We start from the raw sequence: 16464 nt of genomic DNA, 5'->3' as shown, positions 1-16464 counted from the left end.
ACAACTCTCTCCCCAGCCAGCCCACTGTGGTCCTGCCAGGCATGGTTCATGGTTCTCACAGGAGGGAGTCAGTTCTCTTTCTCCATATGCACCATCAGTGTCTTGTGTCTTATTCAACAGCCATGAAATAATCTCTCATCATACCTGGTTAAGATGTTTTGTTGTTACATACAGTACACAGGATAGGTGCAGTGAAATGTGTTGTGTTACAGGGTCAGTCATAGCAGTACGGCACCCCTGGAGCAAATTAGGGTTAAGTCCCTTACTCAAGGGCACATTGACAGACTTTTCACCTTGTTGGCTCGGGTATACGAACCAGAGACTTTCACTTACTGGCCCAACGCTCTAACCTCTACGCTACATGCCACCCCACACCACTAGAATACCTTTTTTTTTTTTTTAAAGCATCTACTTTGGAATTACAATTATTTCAAAGGAAACATCATACAATCCATGTATTATACTAGCTGCCAAAGCATGTCTCTCAGGCTGTATTATCACCAGTATCCAATAGCTTTCATTAGCTTTGCTTTTAAGGGGAAAGCTTGGTTTAATGTAATCACAACAGAAGTACAGACTATTGAGGCACTCTTTTTTTATAGTATCCTCCACTTGTCCCTTCAACCCATCACCATGGAAACCACAAAAAACTCAGCCAAACACTTTTGCAAGCCCTGATGATGCTGCTTGTAAAAATGTCTGTTTCTCTGAGTTCTCAGAGCCTCTCATACAAACATTCGAGGGAGGTGTTCCAAACCAAACCTGGCACATCTGCTAGACCCGGGGCTGGATGGGCCTGGACATTTTGTTCAGAAAATTTGCATCACACAGTGTGACGGACCAATGGTGTGTGTGCTGTGATGCAATTAAAGCTACTGGGGTCAGCAGATTGCCCCTCACTTCCTTGTCCAGTACAGCCGAGATCAAGGAGAAGCTGAGGAAATGTGATCACTAAAAACATTTAAAGGTCTACAGAAGGCCAAGTGTTTAAAAGCACATTTCCTGACTAAATAATAATGGAGGTTTGTAAAAGCAATGTATTTCAGTGAGATAAATCATGAGACACAGGTATGTGTCTCTTTGGTGTTGTATTAAAGTAGATATTTTATTTGATTAATCTGCTTCCTTCAGAGCATTCAACCCAAAGCATAGATTTGAGATTGTCAATTGAGAAATGCCAACCATTTTACCTCAGCCATTGGAGCTATCAAGTCAAGGGTAAATGTGCATAAAACTGTTTTATGCAAGAAAATTACAGAACAATTACTTGCAAAGGGAAAATGCACTCAACTGAAGTGGCACACTCTTGACAGTCAACTAGAGTTGACCGCCTTGACATTATATTTTCTATTCAGCAGCCGTGCTTTGTAAATCACTGCCTTATAGTAATATGCAGCTGGTTAAGGGACTGAGAACTGTTTTTCCTATCTGACCTGGATGAGATGAACTTTGAGCCACTGATGCCACCCACTGGCGGAATCATTGTTTTCAATAACGGTGTTTTATGGCTCCACTTTCTACTCTGACTCACACCTTCCCCTCAATCTGATCCCTGATCTATGTCACTGTCCCAGGAGAGGGAGGGCGATGAGACATTAATATATAGTGCCTGTATGTATGTTAGCCTGTGTCTCTCACTTTCCCCCACTCTGTCTCTCCTCTGCCACTATACTGTATGTCTGCCTCTCTGTCTGTGAGGGTCTTCCTCTCTTGTCTCTACCTTTTCCTTTTCCTGTTGTACCTCTTGCCCCTTCCTTCCTGCTCTGTCATCACCCATTGCTGTGCAGCTCCTCTGGACTCAAGTTCTCACAGTAACTGTTGTGATCTCAAATCTGGGAAAATAAACTAAATGAATCAAATTAGGTTATCTAAGTTATTAACTGATCACTTTTATGAGTCATTAACGGGTTGGCAATTACCATCTACCACAACTCATAACAGTGTATGATTCTATCCTGCTGATTCTATTTCATGTCCTCTAACATGTCATTGGAACAGGTAACCACTAGAGAGCACTGTTGTTTAGAAAGAGGCTCATATCAAGGGATCAAGGAAATGACCCCAAAATGCCTCTGTAATTGTCTAATATGTGGGTTCAGGCATTGGCCAGCATAAACATGTTTAAAAGAACCAAGGCATACCAATAGAATCGGAACACTTTCTTTCTCTTTCTCTCTCCAACTTTCTCACTCGTTCAGCTCACTGAACCAGTTAAACCATAAGCTTCAGGCAGGTTTATGTTGGTATCACAATATGCACGGCGGCTGATTTGATATCTCTCCTATCAGACCACACTGGCTGCTCCATGCTTAATGTAATTAACAACAGGATGAAATCTTGCCTGAATAATCGTATTGCTCAAGGGAGGGTCTGTTTGATCCCCAGTGTTTGGCTCCCATTATATGGCTCACCTCTCTATTGTAAGATAAGGCAGCTTGGTGACAAACAGGCCAGGACAGACTGCATATCTTCCTAATGGAAAGGTTAAGGTGCTCTGAATACCACAACCTTCAGTCACATCTCAGTCTGACAAACAATGTGACCAAGTGCCAACATGTCAGATCCAACATGTGACCAATACTGACACAGATTCTAATGAAATCTATCAGTTGAAGGAAATTAAAGATTTCAGTTTCTATTTTGGGAACCTGCTGAATAGCTAGCTATCAGTTGTGATAGCCGCTTCTATTAATTTATTATATAGATTTTGTATAACCTCACCTCTTGACGTCAGTTATTTAACATGGAACAGATGCCTAGGCAAGTGGAGGTACCAGATGCTACATAGTACAGTACCTAAGGGTTATCTGCCTATTAACTGGCTAGTGATATTAAATTAAATTACCAGCTGAGAACAAATCATGCAAAGTCATTTAGACTCAGCACACACTCCTTGCTTACGCAATTGAAGAAAACAGAGATGCCGTTTAAAAGCATTTAGCCCAACCAAACTGCACAGATGATCTCTTTGGCATTGGATTACTTGTGTGTCATGGACACAGCATTTAATGCCTGGAGATGGAATTGGTGAGAGATGGGGTTAACTGAGACCAGTTATGAAGGGCAAGTCAAGTATCACAGTGATAACTCAAGTCTGTTTTGACGTGTGCACATGTGTTTGTGTGTGTCATTGCTGCATCTGAGGATCCCTCTGCATGTGAACTTGACAGTCCTTAACCTGGGCCCTGTTCTGAAATAACAGCAGTGCATCAGTCAAGATGCATGTTGTTAATTCAGTACGTTGTGATCAGCGTATACTGGGAGTCCACCTGCGAGCCGCACTCATGACCTAAGGTCTCAGATGAGACAGTAGTCCGTGGTGTAGGGTGACAGGGTGCATGGCCTTGGATGGTGGATAGAGAGGTGGGACTCCAGTGAGAGGAAAGGGAGCATTTTAGAGTTGTGTTCTTTGTTATTCTTTGTGTCTGTGGAGATGACCACAGTGGGGAGTTTAGGAGGCACAGAGGAGGCCGGATGCTGAGGTCGAGGGGATGTGGAGGTGTAAGGAGGGCTGTGGGCTCAGCGCTCCCACTCCTCTCTAACGTGCTCCTCATGCCTCACCCCACAGCAGGATCCTCCAGCACATGGGAAAATCTAAGTGCTGACACGGCCATGGGGGAACACATGCACTGACAAATAATCACACAAGCCCTATCACAGATCTCTCTCATTAATTGTGTCTAGTCTCAAGTTACATTCGACACCTCTGCATGTGATCAACACAACAGAAGCTGCAGGGACATGTTGAATGAGAATTCAGAAATGTATTTCTAACAGCAGAGCAAAGACCGATATGAGGTTTCAGTCACACAAAACATATGTGAAGGGGCCCTGCTCTTACCCCTCACTGTCTTTCACAGAACTGAGTATGGCAGAGCAAGTGGCATTGGTAGAATGCTGGTGTAAAATGGAATCCACTGCAGAGGTCACTGTTCATTGTTGTATCTGCCTGTCCGCTCTGCTCATCCCCGTGGACTGCAATGTGACTGTGAATTGGGAGCATTTCATATTTTCCTGGGAGCTGGGAGCATTTCATATTTTCATGTAAATGCCCTTATCTTAAATGCCCTTATCGTTCATACAGGTTATATAATAACAATGATTAGCATGAAAAAAGAATAGCAATCTGAGGCTGAAATTGCAGTGAAATTACAGAAGCTGTGAGCGGCAATGAAAATAGAAAGCTGTGGCGAATATAAATTTTAAAAAAATGCACAATTTCATTATCTTAGCACTATCCAAATTATTCCCTTAAATGGAACAAGACAAATGTTCCCATCGGCAAAAAACACATTGTTACAGTAAATGTATCTCAGAAGAGTAATATCTACATGTGTTAATTATAAACCATGTTTGAGGAGAAATACTGTATGTAGGACTCTATTCCTTTTGCTGTATGACTCCCGATGGCAGAAGAAAAATCTATAAGTTGGTAAGCATGCTCTTAGTCATATCAGTTGAGTGCTAATATCAGTCAATTTGATTATGTAATTCTTAAAGCCTGCCTTAAAACAAGCTGCTATGAGCATATCTGTCCATCTCTTGTCAAATAACAGAACGTCAGTCTAGTGAGAAATGCATTTGTAAGCTTGGTCAGACGGGTCAAACTCAATGTTAGAGCTCTTGGGTGAAGTGACCCCAGACGTCCTGACCAGAGGGGCTCCTCACTGTCTGCACCAGGGCCATGCCACAGATAGTCCAACAGTACTGTCTCCTCTAATGACAGCCCAGGGCAAGGCCAGGGCCATGCCACAGATAGTCCAACAGTACTGTCTCCTCTAATGACAGCCCAGGGCAAGGCCAGGGCCATGCCACAGATAGTCCAACAGTACTGTCTCCTCTAATGACAGCCCAGGGCAAGGCCAGGGCCATGCCACAGATAGTCCAACAGTACTGTCTCCTCTAATGACAGCCCAGGGCAAGGCCAGGGCCATGCCACAGATAGTCCAACAGTACTGTCTCCTCTAATGACAGCCCAGGGCAAGGCCAGGGCCATGCCACAGATAGTCCAACAGTACTGTCTCCTCTAATGACAGCCCAGGGCAAGGCCAGGGCCATGCCACAGATAGTCCAACAGTACTGTCTCCTCTAATGACAGCCCAGGGCAAGGCCAGGGCCATGCCACAGATAGTCCAACAGTACTGTCTCCTCTAATGAGAGCCCAGGGCAAGGCCAGGGCCATGCCACAGATAGTCCAACAGTACTGTCTCCTCTAATGACAGCCCAGGGCAAGGCCAGGGCCATTGTGCATTTTGTTTACATGGCTTTGTTCACATAATTGTATCAAAAGAGATGGCAAAAGGGCTGCACTGTGAACAGGCCTTTTGTTAACCCAAAGGTTTTCATAAAACTAGACAGCAAGAGTATGTTACTATTATTGTTAAAACAACACACAAAAATGTATTTGTTATCATCTGCATATTTGATGACATCCCAAAATGTAGGAGGTAGATAATGTGCCAGCAATAGGCCTGTGTTGTCAAGTAGAGGCTTGAATGTCATTGATTTGCTAACAGCTCTCACCACTTGCCTGGTCAGCTGTGCTAGCTAGACCAAGTTCACCAGATCATTAGCAGAATGAGGCAACAAAGCCAGCAAGTCATTTGAGTGATCCTGTCTGTGGTAAATAAGCAATCATGTATTGATCTGGCTCAACACTGACTGAGTCAGCTGCCTTGTCTTACCCATTCTCCCCCACTAAGGATGGGGGTGGGGTCCTTGAACAAGTTTGTTACACTCCATGTTAGGACTGCAGAACAAGTGTGCTGTATATCATTGGTGTTATTTTCTATATTGGCCTTGTTCTAGCCCCATGGAAACTCATGTTTAGCATAAGTAAAAGAAAACTGATGGAGAATTATATTGCTGGAAGTAAATACATCTGGGTAGCAGAAAAACAAAGGAAAAATACGTTTGATAATTTCGCTGGACATAATTTTCCTATAACTAGAATCGAAAACCCTCTGATTATTTTACATTATCGGCTCTTGCTTTACTATACTTATTCCTCATAGCTGGACATTGGCTACCTTATTTTTCCCATATCCATGAAAAGTGGGTGGGAAAGGGACGGGTACGGGAATCAAATAACAGGGAGACGTCAGATGGCTGCGCAAATACTTGGAATTCCGGTTCCGTCGTTGTCTATTCCGTAAACTTTGACAAGCAGAAAGTTGTGTTTCTATGATAGGCTACAACAGTCTCAATAGCCTGAATTCCCAGTAATAAACTGGAAATGGCTTCTTCGCCACAGAAATCACCTTCTTCTCCCAAATCCCCGACTCCAAAATCACCACCTTCAAGAAAAAAAGATGACTCTTTCCTCGGAAAACTTGGGGGAACTTTGGCCAGAAGAAAAAAGGCAAAAGAAGGTTCGTGCATTAGGCTATATTTTGATTATTATTAAGGCATCTATATACAAAGGTTGACATCACGAAAGCTAAAAAGGATTAGAAATAAAATACGATTCCTGTTGAACAGTAGGCTACATTATGCTATAAATAGCCACATTCCACCGTTTTTTCCCTCGGAATTAAACAATTTGTTGAATAGATTCATGACAGTTTTGCTTGAAAACAAGCTAAGAAACTTTGCTATATGCTGCTTTCACGATAAATGGGAACGCGGAGAAAAAATTAATGACGGCTGTGATATTCATGTCGGAAAGTCGGGGCTCTAGAAAGATGCACGAGTTCCCGACTTTGAATTCGAGTTGGATGACCGTTCAAAAAAAACATTCTCAGTCGGAGCTCGTTTTTTCCGGAGTTCCCAGTTGTCTTGAAAGCACTGAAGAGTGAAATCGGAGATGTCCGAGTTCCCAGTTGTTTTGAACGCGGTAATAGTATAGGCCCGCTAGTAATTGCTAGGTGTGTCTATTTCCATGACGTCATTTTGTTATACGGCAACGGGAATGGTGACTGAAAGACCCTCTTCATGTTTGATGTCTGCATCTATCATCAAATAACTGTGATAAAAATTTGGATGATTTTGTTTTTGGTGCGGGGGACAGCATCTGTTTGAGTTGTATTACGTTGTGTCTGTCCAAGCCATAGCGGGAGAAGGCTGTAAAGTACTGTAAAGTCTGTGTTTACAGTACACATGGCTGAGCTACTGCCATGTAAGGATAAGAGGCTGCTGATATTCCATCACAGATGTGTTCACCAAGGAATGAGGAAGAAATCCCATTCTCTCTCCAACACAACCACTGCCTGAGTTCAGACCAGAGGCTGCTAAGGCTTTCATAGTTTCACATTTTATTTAAATCATACCTTCAATTAAGTATTAATTAGACAAGCACTTGAGTTTTCGTTTAATCTTTTTGGTAAATGAGCAAGCATCAAGTATGATTAAATGTCTGAAGCACTATTATTGTTTATATTGTTTCTTGGAAGACACTTTGACCCATTTTCATTAATTACATTTGAAGCGTATCTTTTGATACAGACATGCCCGATATATATACTCCTGAGGGGCATGTAAAAGTGAGTCTGCAGCTGAGCCCCATTCACCAAAATACTGAACTGATATCGTCCAACCTGGTCCTGTCTGTTCCATGGAGGGCCTCTCCACTGCCATGACAGCAGCATACAGTATTTCAATTATAAGAGTGTTATTGTAAACTATGTTGTGTCTCTGCCTGTGAACTGAGGAGCAGTCCTTTCAGATCAGAGAGACAGAGACAGACAGAGAGGTTTACATTATCCAGATGATGCTTTTGTGTTGGTTCAACAATCTGTTGAAGAACTAAATGAATGCAGCTCTTTTAGTGTGAGGAAGGAGGAAGGTGATCTCTGTCTCTGTGGGTTAGGCTGAACAGCAGAGGGAGATCTTGGTGTTGATTACTAACAGGATGTTGACATCTCCAGGGGGCGCGTTCTCTGTTTGGGAGGAAACTGGAAAAAAACTATCGTAGTTTGTTCTGCAGGCCTTTATCACGTTATGTTATGCAGCTCTGCATCAGTGCTATAGTGATCTTACTGACATATCAACTGGTCCGGACAGGAACTAGCAGTGCTGGCACCATGGCCAGACAGAGTGGTCAGGTTGTCACATCACCTGTGTGAATTCCCCACATGTGCCAATTTGCACGATGCCAGGCGAGGTAAGTGAAATGATCAGGGAAGGAGGCGGATGCTCAGGATAGCAGCGTGAGACCGAGCCTAGATCTATGAACGCCTAGCAACTGGATGGAGAGGATGGCCTTGTCCTGTGTGGGGCGATGTGTCTCAGAGAGAAAGGTTTATTTCAAAGAGGGCATGGTCTGAGCTATCAGAGCAACTGACCTTGACTGCTTAGTGAATAGACATACACTCTCTCACATCTCCTCCAATTTACGGTAATAGTGTGATTGGCTCATTCTGGGAGTCTCCCATGTAGTATTATCACTGGCTACAATGAGGCACTTCATCTTATTAATCAAAGCTAGACTGAGCTCTCTCTCTCCTGGCTAACCCATACGTGACCAAAGATAACTAGGTTATAATTAGAGACATGCGTTGTGAGCCAACTCTTTCTGGTAAGACCAATGTGACATAATACTGACAACCTGGTATGAAGAGCACGGCTTAACCTGAAGAAAAGAGCCCTAAATTGGGTGGACAAATTTTTTCGTGACTATTAACTCAAAGGAGGTGTCAGTACAGTTGTATAATAATTAGCCTGTCACACATTGAGTCAGGCCACTAAAGGTCTCTGCTTCTCTGCTTCTGCAGTGTCTGAGCTCCAGGAGGAGGGGATGAATGCCATCAACCTGCCGCTCAGCCCCATCCCCTTTGAACTGGACCCAGAGGACACCATGCTGGGTAAGGCCTCCATCTCCACTCCTGTAGTGTATCGCATGCACACACACTCACACACACACACACACACACACACACACACACACACACACACACACACACACACACACACACACACTCTTGTACTCTCTCTCATTGTCTATATTCTAAACGTGTGTGTGTGGTTCTAGAGGAGAATGAGGTCCGCACCATGGTTGACCCTAATTCCAGGAATGACCCCAAACTGCAAGAACTGATGAAGGTGTGAGATATAAAATGACTGTCGTATGTCACAATCAAAGCATTGGAAAGCAATATTATGTTCCTTGTGAATGTACAGTTTGTATGTGCCTGTTAAATTCCATATAATGTTTTGTATGCAGGTACTCATAGACTGGATAAATGATGTGCTGGTGGGGGAGAGAATCATTGTCAAAGACCTGGCTGAAGATCTCTACGATGGGCAGGTTCTGCAGAAACTATTTGGTACAATTCCCTCCAAAACATCCCTTCTATGCTTGCAATGCAGCACATTATTCTCTGGAATTTGTCTGATTCCAATTGGATTTGATGGTCCTCCCTGTGTTCTCGTTGTATGTGACAATAAAACATATTTATTTATTTTTGTGTTACAGAGAAGCTGGAGGGTGAGAGGCTGAATGTGGCTGAGGTGACCCAGTCTGAGATAGCCCAGAAGCAGAAGCTGCAGACAGTTCTGGAGAAGATCAACGACACTCTGAAGGTCTCAATCAGAAACATCAAATGGACCATTGACTGTAGGTGACATGTTTCACAGAGCGCTGTTTCATTCGAATTCCTGCAATTCTATGAATTTGTTCATGTTTTTTTGGAATGTGTTGATTACAATTATTATTATGCCAATGGTGTGTGTAAAAGACAATGTAAAGGTGATGTAATAAGATAATGTTCTTTTTTTACCATGCTTGTTTGGTCATTTTGTTGGGTGACAGAGAGGCACAGAGAAAATTCACATTGGACTAATCTGCACTGTGCTGTCCCTCTGACATTATGACCATGGAAGTAATCCCTGTCTCAAGTGGTGGGAGGTCACGGTACTCAGTCTTATTTCCTTTTTCAATTCGATTTTTTCCCCAATATTTTTAAGGATATGCTGAAGCCATGTTTTTTTTCACATTGGTTTATTATTCTTTGGTGTATTGTAACCCTCTAATTCTCTTAAATTGCAGTTGAATTTTCTTTTTATCCTTTGTAGATTATCTAAAAGCCCTTGAGGAAATCAATAGGATTGTTTTTGACTGTGATCAAAGGACAGCTAATCCCTTTGTTTTTCACTCATATCCTCCCATACAGGTTCTCTAAATAGTAAATGTAATATTTTTTTGTGGTAAATTATCATATTTCATTTTTATTTTGGAATTCTATCTTTCAAGAAGTTGTAATTTGCAGCTCGTTGTATCAGTCACTTGAATAGCTTTGACACTACAGACAACAAGAATGGAATGGGTTGTTACAGTTTCTAACAAAGGCACATTACTTCTACCCCAAAGACACAAGTTCAGTTTGTACATGACACTGAGTTTATCATTTTGTTTTTGACCTTTGTTTAACCTTCAACTTGGCATTGTGAAAGCTGAGAGTCACCTATCTTGATAATTGTGGAAAAAATAGCATTTCTTCTTATCTTAACCCTGCTCCAGTGCGCCAGCGTGTGCATCATCTGTTTAATGACAATGCCGGTGGATGTACTATAACATTCCTCTCATTCCTTCCCTCTTTCCTTTCCTATGTTCTCCCCTAGCTGTCCATGCTAAAAGCATCGTGGCCATTCTCCATTTATTGGTGGCTCTGTCTCAGCACTGCCGCGCCCCCATCCGCCTACCTGATCATGTGTCCATTCAAGTTGTGGTTGTACAGGTATAGTCCTTTCCTGATACATTTTGTACTATGAAAAGGGAAATCCGGAAAAAACTAACATTTTTGTCAATTGTCATAATTGTCTGTTTTTCCCCACAGAAACGGGAGGGGATCCTGCAGTCTCGCCAGGTTCAGGAAGAGATCACAGGGAACACGGAGTATGTCTTCACTGTCATCCCTTTTAACTAACTATGTACAGATGTCTGGATGAAACTACCCAACTTGTCCTGTCTTCCACAAGGCCTTTATCAGACCCTCAGGGTATGAAGAGAAAATGTCTGAAACTTGTTTATAGAGGCAGCCAAGAAAATGAATGCCAATGTTTAAGGAAAGAAGGCCTTAGAAACTTGGCCGTGAAGATTGTTAATTAATGGAGGTATAAGTATGAGGGACGAAAACCGAACACAATCATGTACTCTGCCTTGGAAAGGTCATTCAAAACAAGGTGATTATAGGGCATCTCACATGTCTGTAAATATCTGTTCACAAATCAGTCAGCAAATGGGTCCACTGGGCATTGAAGCAGTTGGAACAATTGAGGGACTGATTAGGGGAATGGAACGGCCTCTCTTGGTCTCGCGTTAAAACGGAAAGACAATGCGGACACTCCAACTCCTTGGGGGGCCGATAAGGACAGTTGGAGCCCCATGCTGATGGGCACATTTAGTGAGGGGAGGGGGTTCTGCTCCTGCCAGCCACACCACTACTTTATGGAGCTGCAGCTGATTAATAGTGGTCCAACGGGTGCGAATCAGCTCTGGAGATAAGAGGGAGGGGGCCCTGGGCTGTTGTCCTGCGAGGGGCAGCAGCTGCTGAAGCATGTCTCTGCCGGGGAAGATTGGACCGTGAAGACAAGCCACTGCCTCCCGGGCACATGTCCACCAGGCAGGCCCACCACACAGCGTTTGATCGGACCGCTCCTGGGATAGAACCACAACGCAAATCTCTTTGTTTGTCTTACTGCCTGGCCGTCTTGATTAGACCATCTGCATTCAGTTAATATTTTTTCCAGTTTAAACAAAGTCCTAGTTTATTTTGTCTTCTCATTTGAACTTGTCTGTTTCGTCTAATGTCTTTCTACAGCGCTGTGATTACACAGTCCGATACCAGTGCTGAAATACGTTGTTCTCTTCTCTTGCAGGGCTCTATCAGGAAGACATGGTAAGCATTTTCACTTTGTTCTAATAAAATAAAAATGTGTCATATTACCATGCATTCATTTTAGTTAGTTTTCCATGACATTATTACTATTTTATTACTAAAATGAACATTCTGTTATTGTAATCATTTAACTTCTATTCAATTTCAGAGCGAGATGCGTTTGACACCTTGTTTGACCATGCACCAGACAAGCTGAATGTGGTGAAAAAGGCAAGTCTCCATCCTAATTCTAAAAATAGAAGGTATTTGTTGTTTGTGTAACATTTAAATTGACTGAATACCTGCCCTTCTTGCAGACTCTGATCACCTTTGTGAACAAGCACTTGAACAAGTTGAACCTGGAGGTGTCTGAATTGGACACACAGGTGAGATGGCTTTGTTTCCCTTTTAATATACCTGCTTATGATTTTATGATGAACATTGTCATTATTAGTATGTTTTTCTACCTGTCATGTTTGCTTCTACAAGTTTGCTGATGGTGTGTACCTGGTGTTGCTGATGGGACTGCTTGAGGGCTACTTTGTTCCTCTCTTCAACTTCTTCCTAACGCCAGAGCATTTTGACCAAAAGGTAGGCTACATTGTAAATCGGACTCATTTTAATCTCTTACAAATAGTTTACAGTGAGCTGCTTACTGGACCGGCATGGCTCATGCTGGTCTCTTTTCCCATATAGGTGCACAATGTGGCTTTCTCCTTTGAGCTGATGCAAGATGGAGGCCTGGAGAAACCCAAGCCACGGGCAGAGGGTGAGTGCCTTCATTTTGTACACGTACATTGTTTCTGGAAGAAAGATATGGGACAGCAGAATTTCAACATTTTGTCTTTCGGGATAAAAAAAAAAATGTGTCAATGTTTTTCCCTTGGGCAGTATTCACTCAACACTATATATAATCAGAACATGCCTTCTAATCATAACAACAGAGAGAGAGAGCACATATTTCCATTTTAGTCATTCAGCAGACACTCTTATCCAAAGCGAATTACAGGCACTGCTTTGCTCAATTGCAAATCAAAAGATTTTTCACCTAGTCAGCTTAGGGATTCGAACCAGCAACCTTTCAGTTACTGCCCCAACGCTTTTAACTGCTAGGCTACCTGCCGCCCTATTTGATGTGGGATTACTTTTATCCCCTAGGTATAATCATGTGACCATTGTTTTTATAATGCATCTTTCCTCATAGCGTAGATGAAAGAGGCCAGTTTTGCCTCACTGGATGTAATGGGCTAATGTAGATCTTATAGGTGGTGTGTCTTAAGTATACAGTAGCTAGCAACAGGAGCTGGTTCCAATTACAGGAGATGTTTGAAGAAGGTATCATACAGCGTGTACATCGCAGCTCTGAATCTGGGTCATTTAGATGTTTTTCTTGAAAATGTTTCCCAGACTAAAGTCTGCCTTTGGTTTTTCTGATCTTTTGGCAGATATTGTGAACTGTGACCTGAAGTCTACTCTGAGGGTACTCTACAACCTCTTCACCAAATACAGAAATGTGGAATAAAGACTGGTACTTCACCGTTCATTCAGTTATATCGATGTATCAATCAAGCAAATGCCCTGTTTAGATCTATATTTCAGGGCAAACACGATGCATCTAATAGGGAGAGCACACCTGTGTTAGCTGTGTCCTGCTGAAGGCTCACTAAAACACAAGTACAGCACAGTATGTTGTAAAGTGTTTGGATATGAAAAGACAGATATATTTCAGTATTATTGAAAGTTAACTTAATGAATTATTGATTATGCCGTCGTATTGTTGAGTCATTGCCATGTTGAATTGTTCTTACCCATGTCATTCCGGGCCGACACCGTGTGAAGTCTACTTGGATTCACTTGCAACTACATGAAGGATCAGAATATTGATGTATTGAATGTATGTGTATGACAGCTGGGTTTGTGCTTATCAAAGCATTTACTTCCATCTTTTGAAAGAAATCAGAAGATTTGAATTGACTCGGAAGGTTTTTGATTGTTGTACTTAAAGCAGTGGGACCACATACAGTACAGACTATTAATTTATATACTGCCATGCTGCATATCTTTACCTTTGTTTGCTTTGTCTAATTTTATATATTTTAATACTGGTCATTTTACTTTAAACATAGTCTACCTGTAGTGGCATTTTTGCTCATCATTTACCAAAGATAGTATTTTAGATACATTATTTGAAGCTGTTAGATTCTTAAATATTTTGTGCTTATGCAAAGCATGATGTATGGCTAATTTTTACTATTTGTTTATAATCTATTCATAAAAAAATGTTTGCAAAGTAATATTCCAGTGCAGTGTTTACTACAACTACAGAACAGCAAGACCCCAGTACAGTTTATTTTTTTTATGTCAAGAGCGGAGTATGAATTCAAACGATAAAACACTATATTCAACAGAACTAGCTAGTAGTGCTGAGAATGTAGTGTGGGAGTTTGACCAAAATTGATTCCGTTGTGTACTTTAATTTGAAGGTCGTAATAATTTATTTCTATGTTGTGGTCTGAGTGCAGGTTTATGGGCCTTGTGCTGTAGCAAACGTGTGGCATTCCTTCCCATGAAAACTTGTATGCTCTGAATTGTTAATATGCTATATCATCACGTGAAATATAGAAGAGCACAGTAAAATGGGGCACCTGAGTGGCACAGCGGTCTAAGGCACTGCATCTCAGTGCTAGAGGCGTCACTACAGACACCCTGGTTTGAATCCAGGCTGTATCACAACCGGCCGTGATTGGGAGTCCCGTAGGGCGGCGCACAATTGGCACAGCGGTGTCCAGGTTTGGCCGGTGTAAATAAGAATTTGTTCCTAACTGACTTGCCTAGTTAAATAAAGGTTAAATAAAACATGTTTACATTAAAATACCATCAGGATTTGGTGGTTTTAACAGATTGACTTTACTCAACTTTTGTTACACCTGGCATTGTACCATTTCATAGACAAATAATACTGTATTGGACTGTGGATCTTGGTGAAAGTGGCTGCTTTACAACGAGAACTTAGCTTACAGTATTCCCAAGAAGTAGAGGTGCTCTACATGCAATTCATGAATGAATTTGCTAACCACACACTGACTGAATGGCTTTGCTAAGTGCTTAGCTGCGAATAGGAAGGTCACATTTTTCCTTTGAGTAACAACACTACTGTACAGTGAAGCACAGCACAATGCATGACAAGGTTACAATAGAAGTTTCAGTGGAATTTCTTTGTGCCTGATTTGATCTATATAGCATGTTTCTTTTATTTAATTGCTTCTTTTTAGGAGTTGGAATTCATTTCTTTCAATTTACAGACACTTAAGATTTAGTTAAGATGCTTTTACTGTGTCATGTCAACTGTCTTAATTGAGCACAGAAATGAGTGAGAGGAGAAATTAGTGATTTATCTTGTTTGAGTCTTCGAATAAAGTAGAAAATACTCATAGCTCAGTTCTTTGTTTTCTTGATATTTCTTGATATTTCTATTTGTCCTCTTGGTCATTTCTCTTGTGAACTGAGTTGCTATCTTTCTATACATCATACTGTATAACCTCTGACCCTCTGTTGTCTTCATCTTGCTTTTTGTGGTGCGTTTAACAAATACCACTATTTCCATGAATTGAAGCCCAGAACTGAAGGCTTGGACCTTCAGGGGAAGATGTGACAATGTATTTCAGTACTTCATTGTTCTGACACATTTCTGGTCATGCTATTATCAGTCAAGCCCATGGACTAAGAGCTCTGCGTTTTCATCAGAAAGCTGAAATGACCATCCATAATCAACCATCGTGCGCAAAGGTGTTTTGAGCAGGAGCTTTTGCAGCCATTAAAGTAATTACCTTCCCATCGCATCTTCTACATCTCTCCCTCCATTCATTACATCAAATAAGCCTCTACGCATGACTAACAGACATGATACTCTCTTGCCTCCGTAGTGTAAGATGCTGAGAAAACACACACAGACACACACACAAAAGGTGAGGCAAGAAGTGAGTAATACGATTGATAAGTGGTTCATAGTTATTACAGGGTTGGCACTTTATGTTGGCATCTATTGATTGGCACCACGGATTATGATCTGAAAGAGTGAATTGGTCCTTCATTGAAGGTTATTTTTTCTATGTAGTATATGGGTGTAAAGGCTTTACCTTGTACTCCTTTTGTATAGATGGTTTGTTACATTTCTTGCTGAAGATTGCTTAAGCCATTTTCCCTGTGTGCAATCAGTTTTTTCCTTTCCATGATTCTTCAAACACATTTCAACAATAGTAGTTTTGGGGTTTTCTGTAATTAAATCAGGTCAAGGGATTAGCAGATAGGCAGCAATACATATAATTTTTAGAGACACGTCATTCCTGTTTTTTGCTAAAGAGATGTGCAGCACTAAAGTTATATATATATTTTAGATGGCAGGACATGAAACTCTGCTTTAAAAACATACTTTTGTGTGATACCGTAAAACCCTCTGCCTCATACAATCTGCACTCCCATCTGGTTTTAATCACATTTTATAAATCGGTTATGCCATAATCTCTCTCTAATGGCCGTGGTTTACTGGCAGATACCTTTTGCTGAATAGACAGTGAAGTTTGTAGATGGAAAGTCCTGCTTGGTTTAGATAGATTCATCTGTTTTACATGCGATGCTGTGAAAGAAAAACACT

General features: G+C 41.6%; 1 protein-coding gene across 1 annotated transcript; it reads left to right on the top strand.

Moving 5' to 3' along the window:
• The first annotated feature begins 6077 nt into the window (after positions 1 to 6077).
• LOC139562943 (alpha-parvin) lies at positions 6078 to 15246 on the top strand. Its single transcript, XM_071381136.1, has 13 exons — positions 6078 to 6371; positions 8712 to 8801; positions 8969 to 9039; positions 9161 to 9263; positions 9413 to 9553; positions 10558 to 10673; positions 10773 to 10831; positions 11815 to 11834; positions 11983 to 12044; positions 12131 to 12199; positions 12303 to 12404; positions 12510 to 12582; positions 13259 to 15246. Exons 1-13 carry the CDS (start codon positions 6236 to 6238, stop codon positions 13333 to 13335), a joined length of 1119 nt encoding a protein of 372 aa, XP_071237237.1. The 5' UTR covers positions 6078 to 6235; the 3' UTR covers positions 13336 to 15246.
• Positions 15247 to 16464: the final 1218 nt, after the last annotated feature.

The sequence above is a fragment of the Salvelinus alpinus genome, chromosome 33 (assembly GCF_045679555.1).
Source record: "Salvelinus alpinus chromosome 33, SLU_Salpinus.1, whole genome shotgun sequence".
Taxonomy (NCBI): domain Eukaryota; kingdom Metazoa; phylum Chordata; class Actinopteri; order Salmoniformes; family Salmonidae; genus Salvelinus; species Salvelinus alpinus.
Note: the sequence above shows the minus strand (reverse complement) of the source record. Positions and strands in the feature narration are given on the sequence as shown.

Bases quoted from the DNA above. Each gene is read 5' to 3' on its own strand.
- LOC139562943 (XM_071381136.1), top strand. From the start codon at position 6,236: ATGGCTTCTTCGCCACAGAAATCACCTTCTTCTCCCAAATCCCCGACT. The intron at 8,802-8,968 runs GTAAGGCCTCCA...GTGTGGTTCTAG, and splicing joins CCCAGAGGACACCATGCTGG to AGGAGAATGAGGTCCGCACC. The intron at 12,405-12,509 runs GTAGGCTACATT...TTTCCCATATAG, and splicing joins CAGAGCATTTTGACCAAAAG to GTGCACAATGTGGCTTTCTC.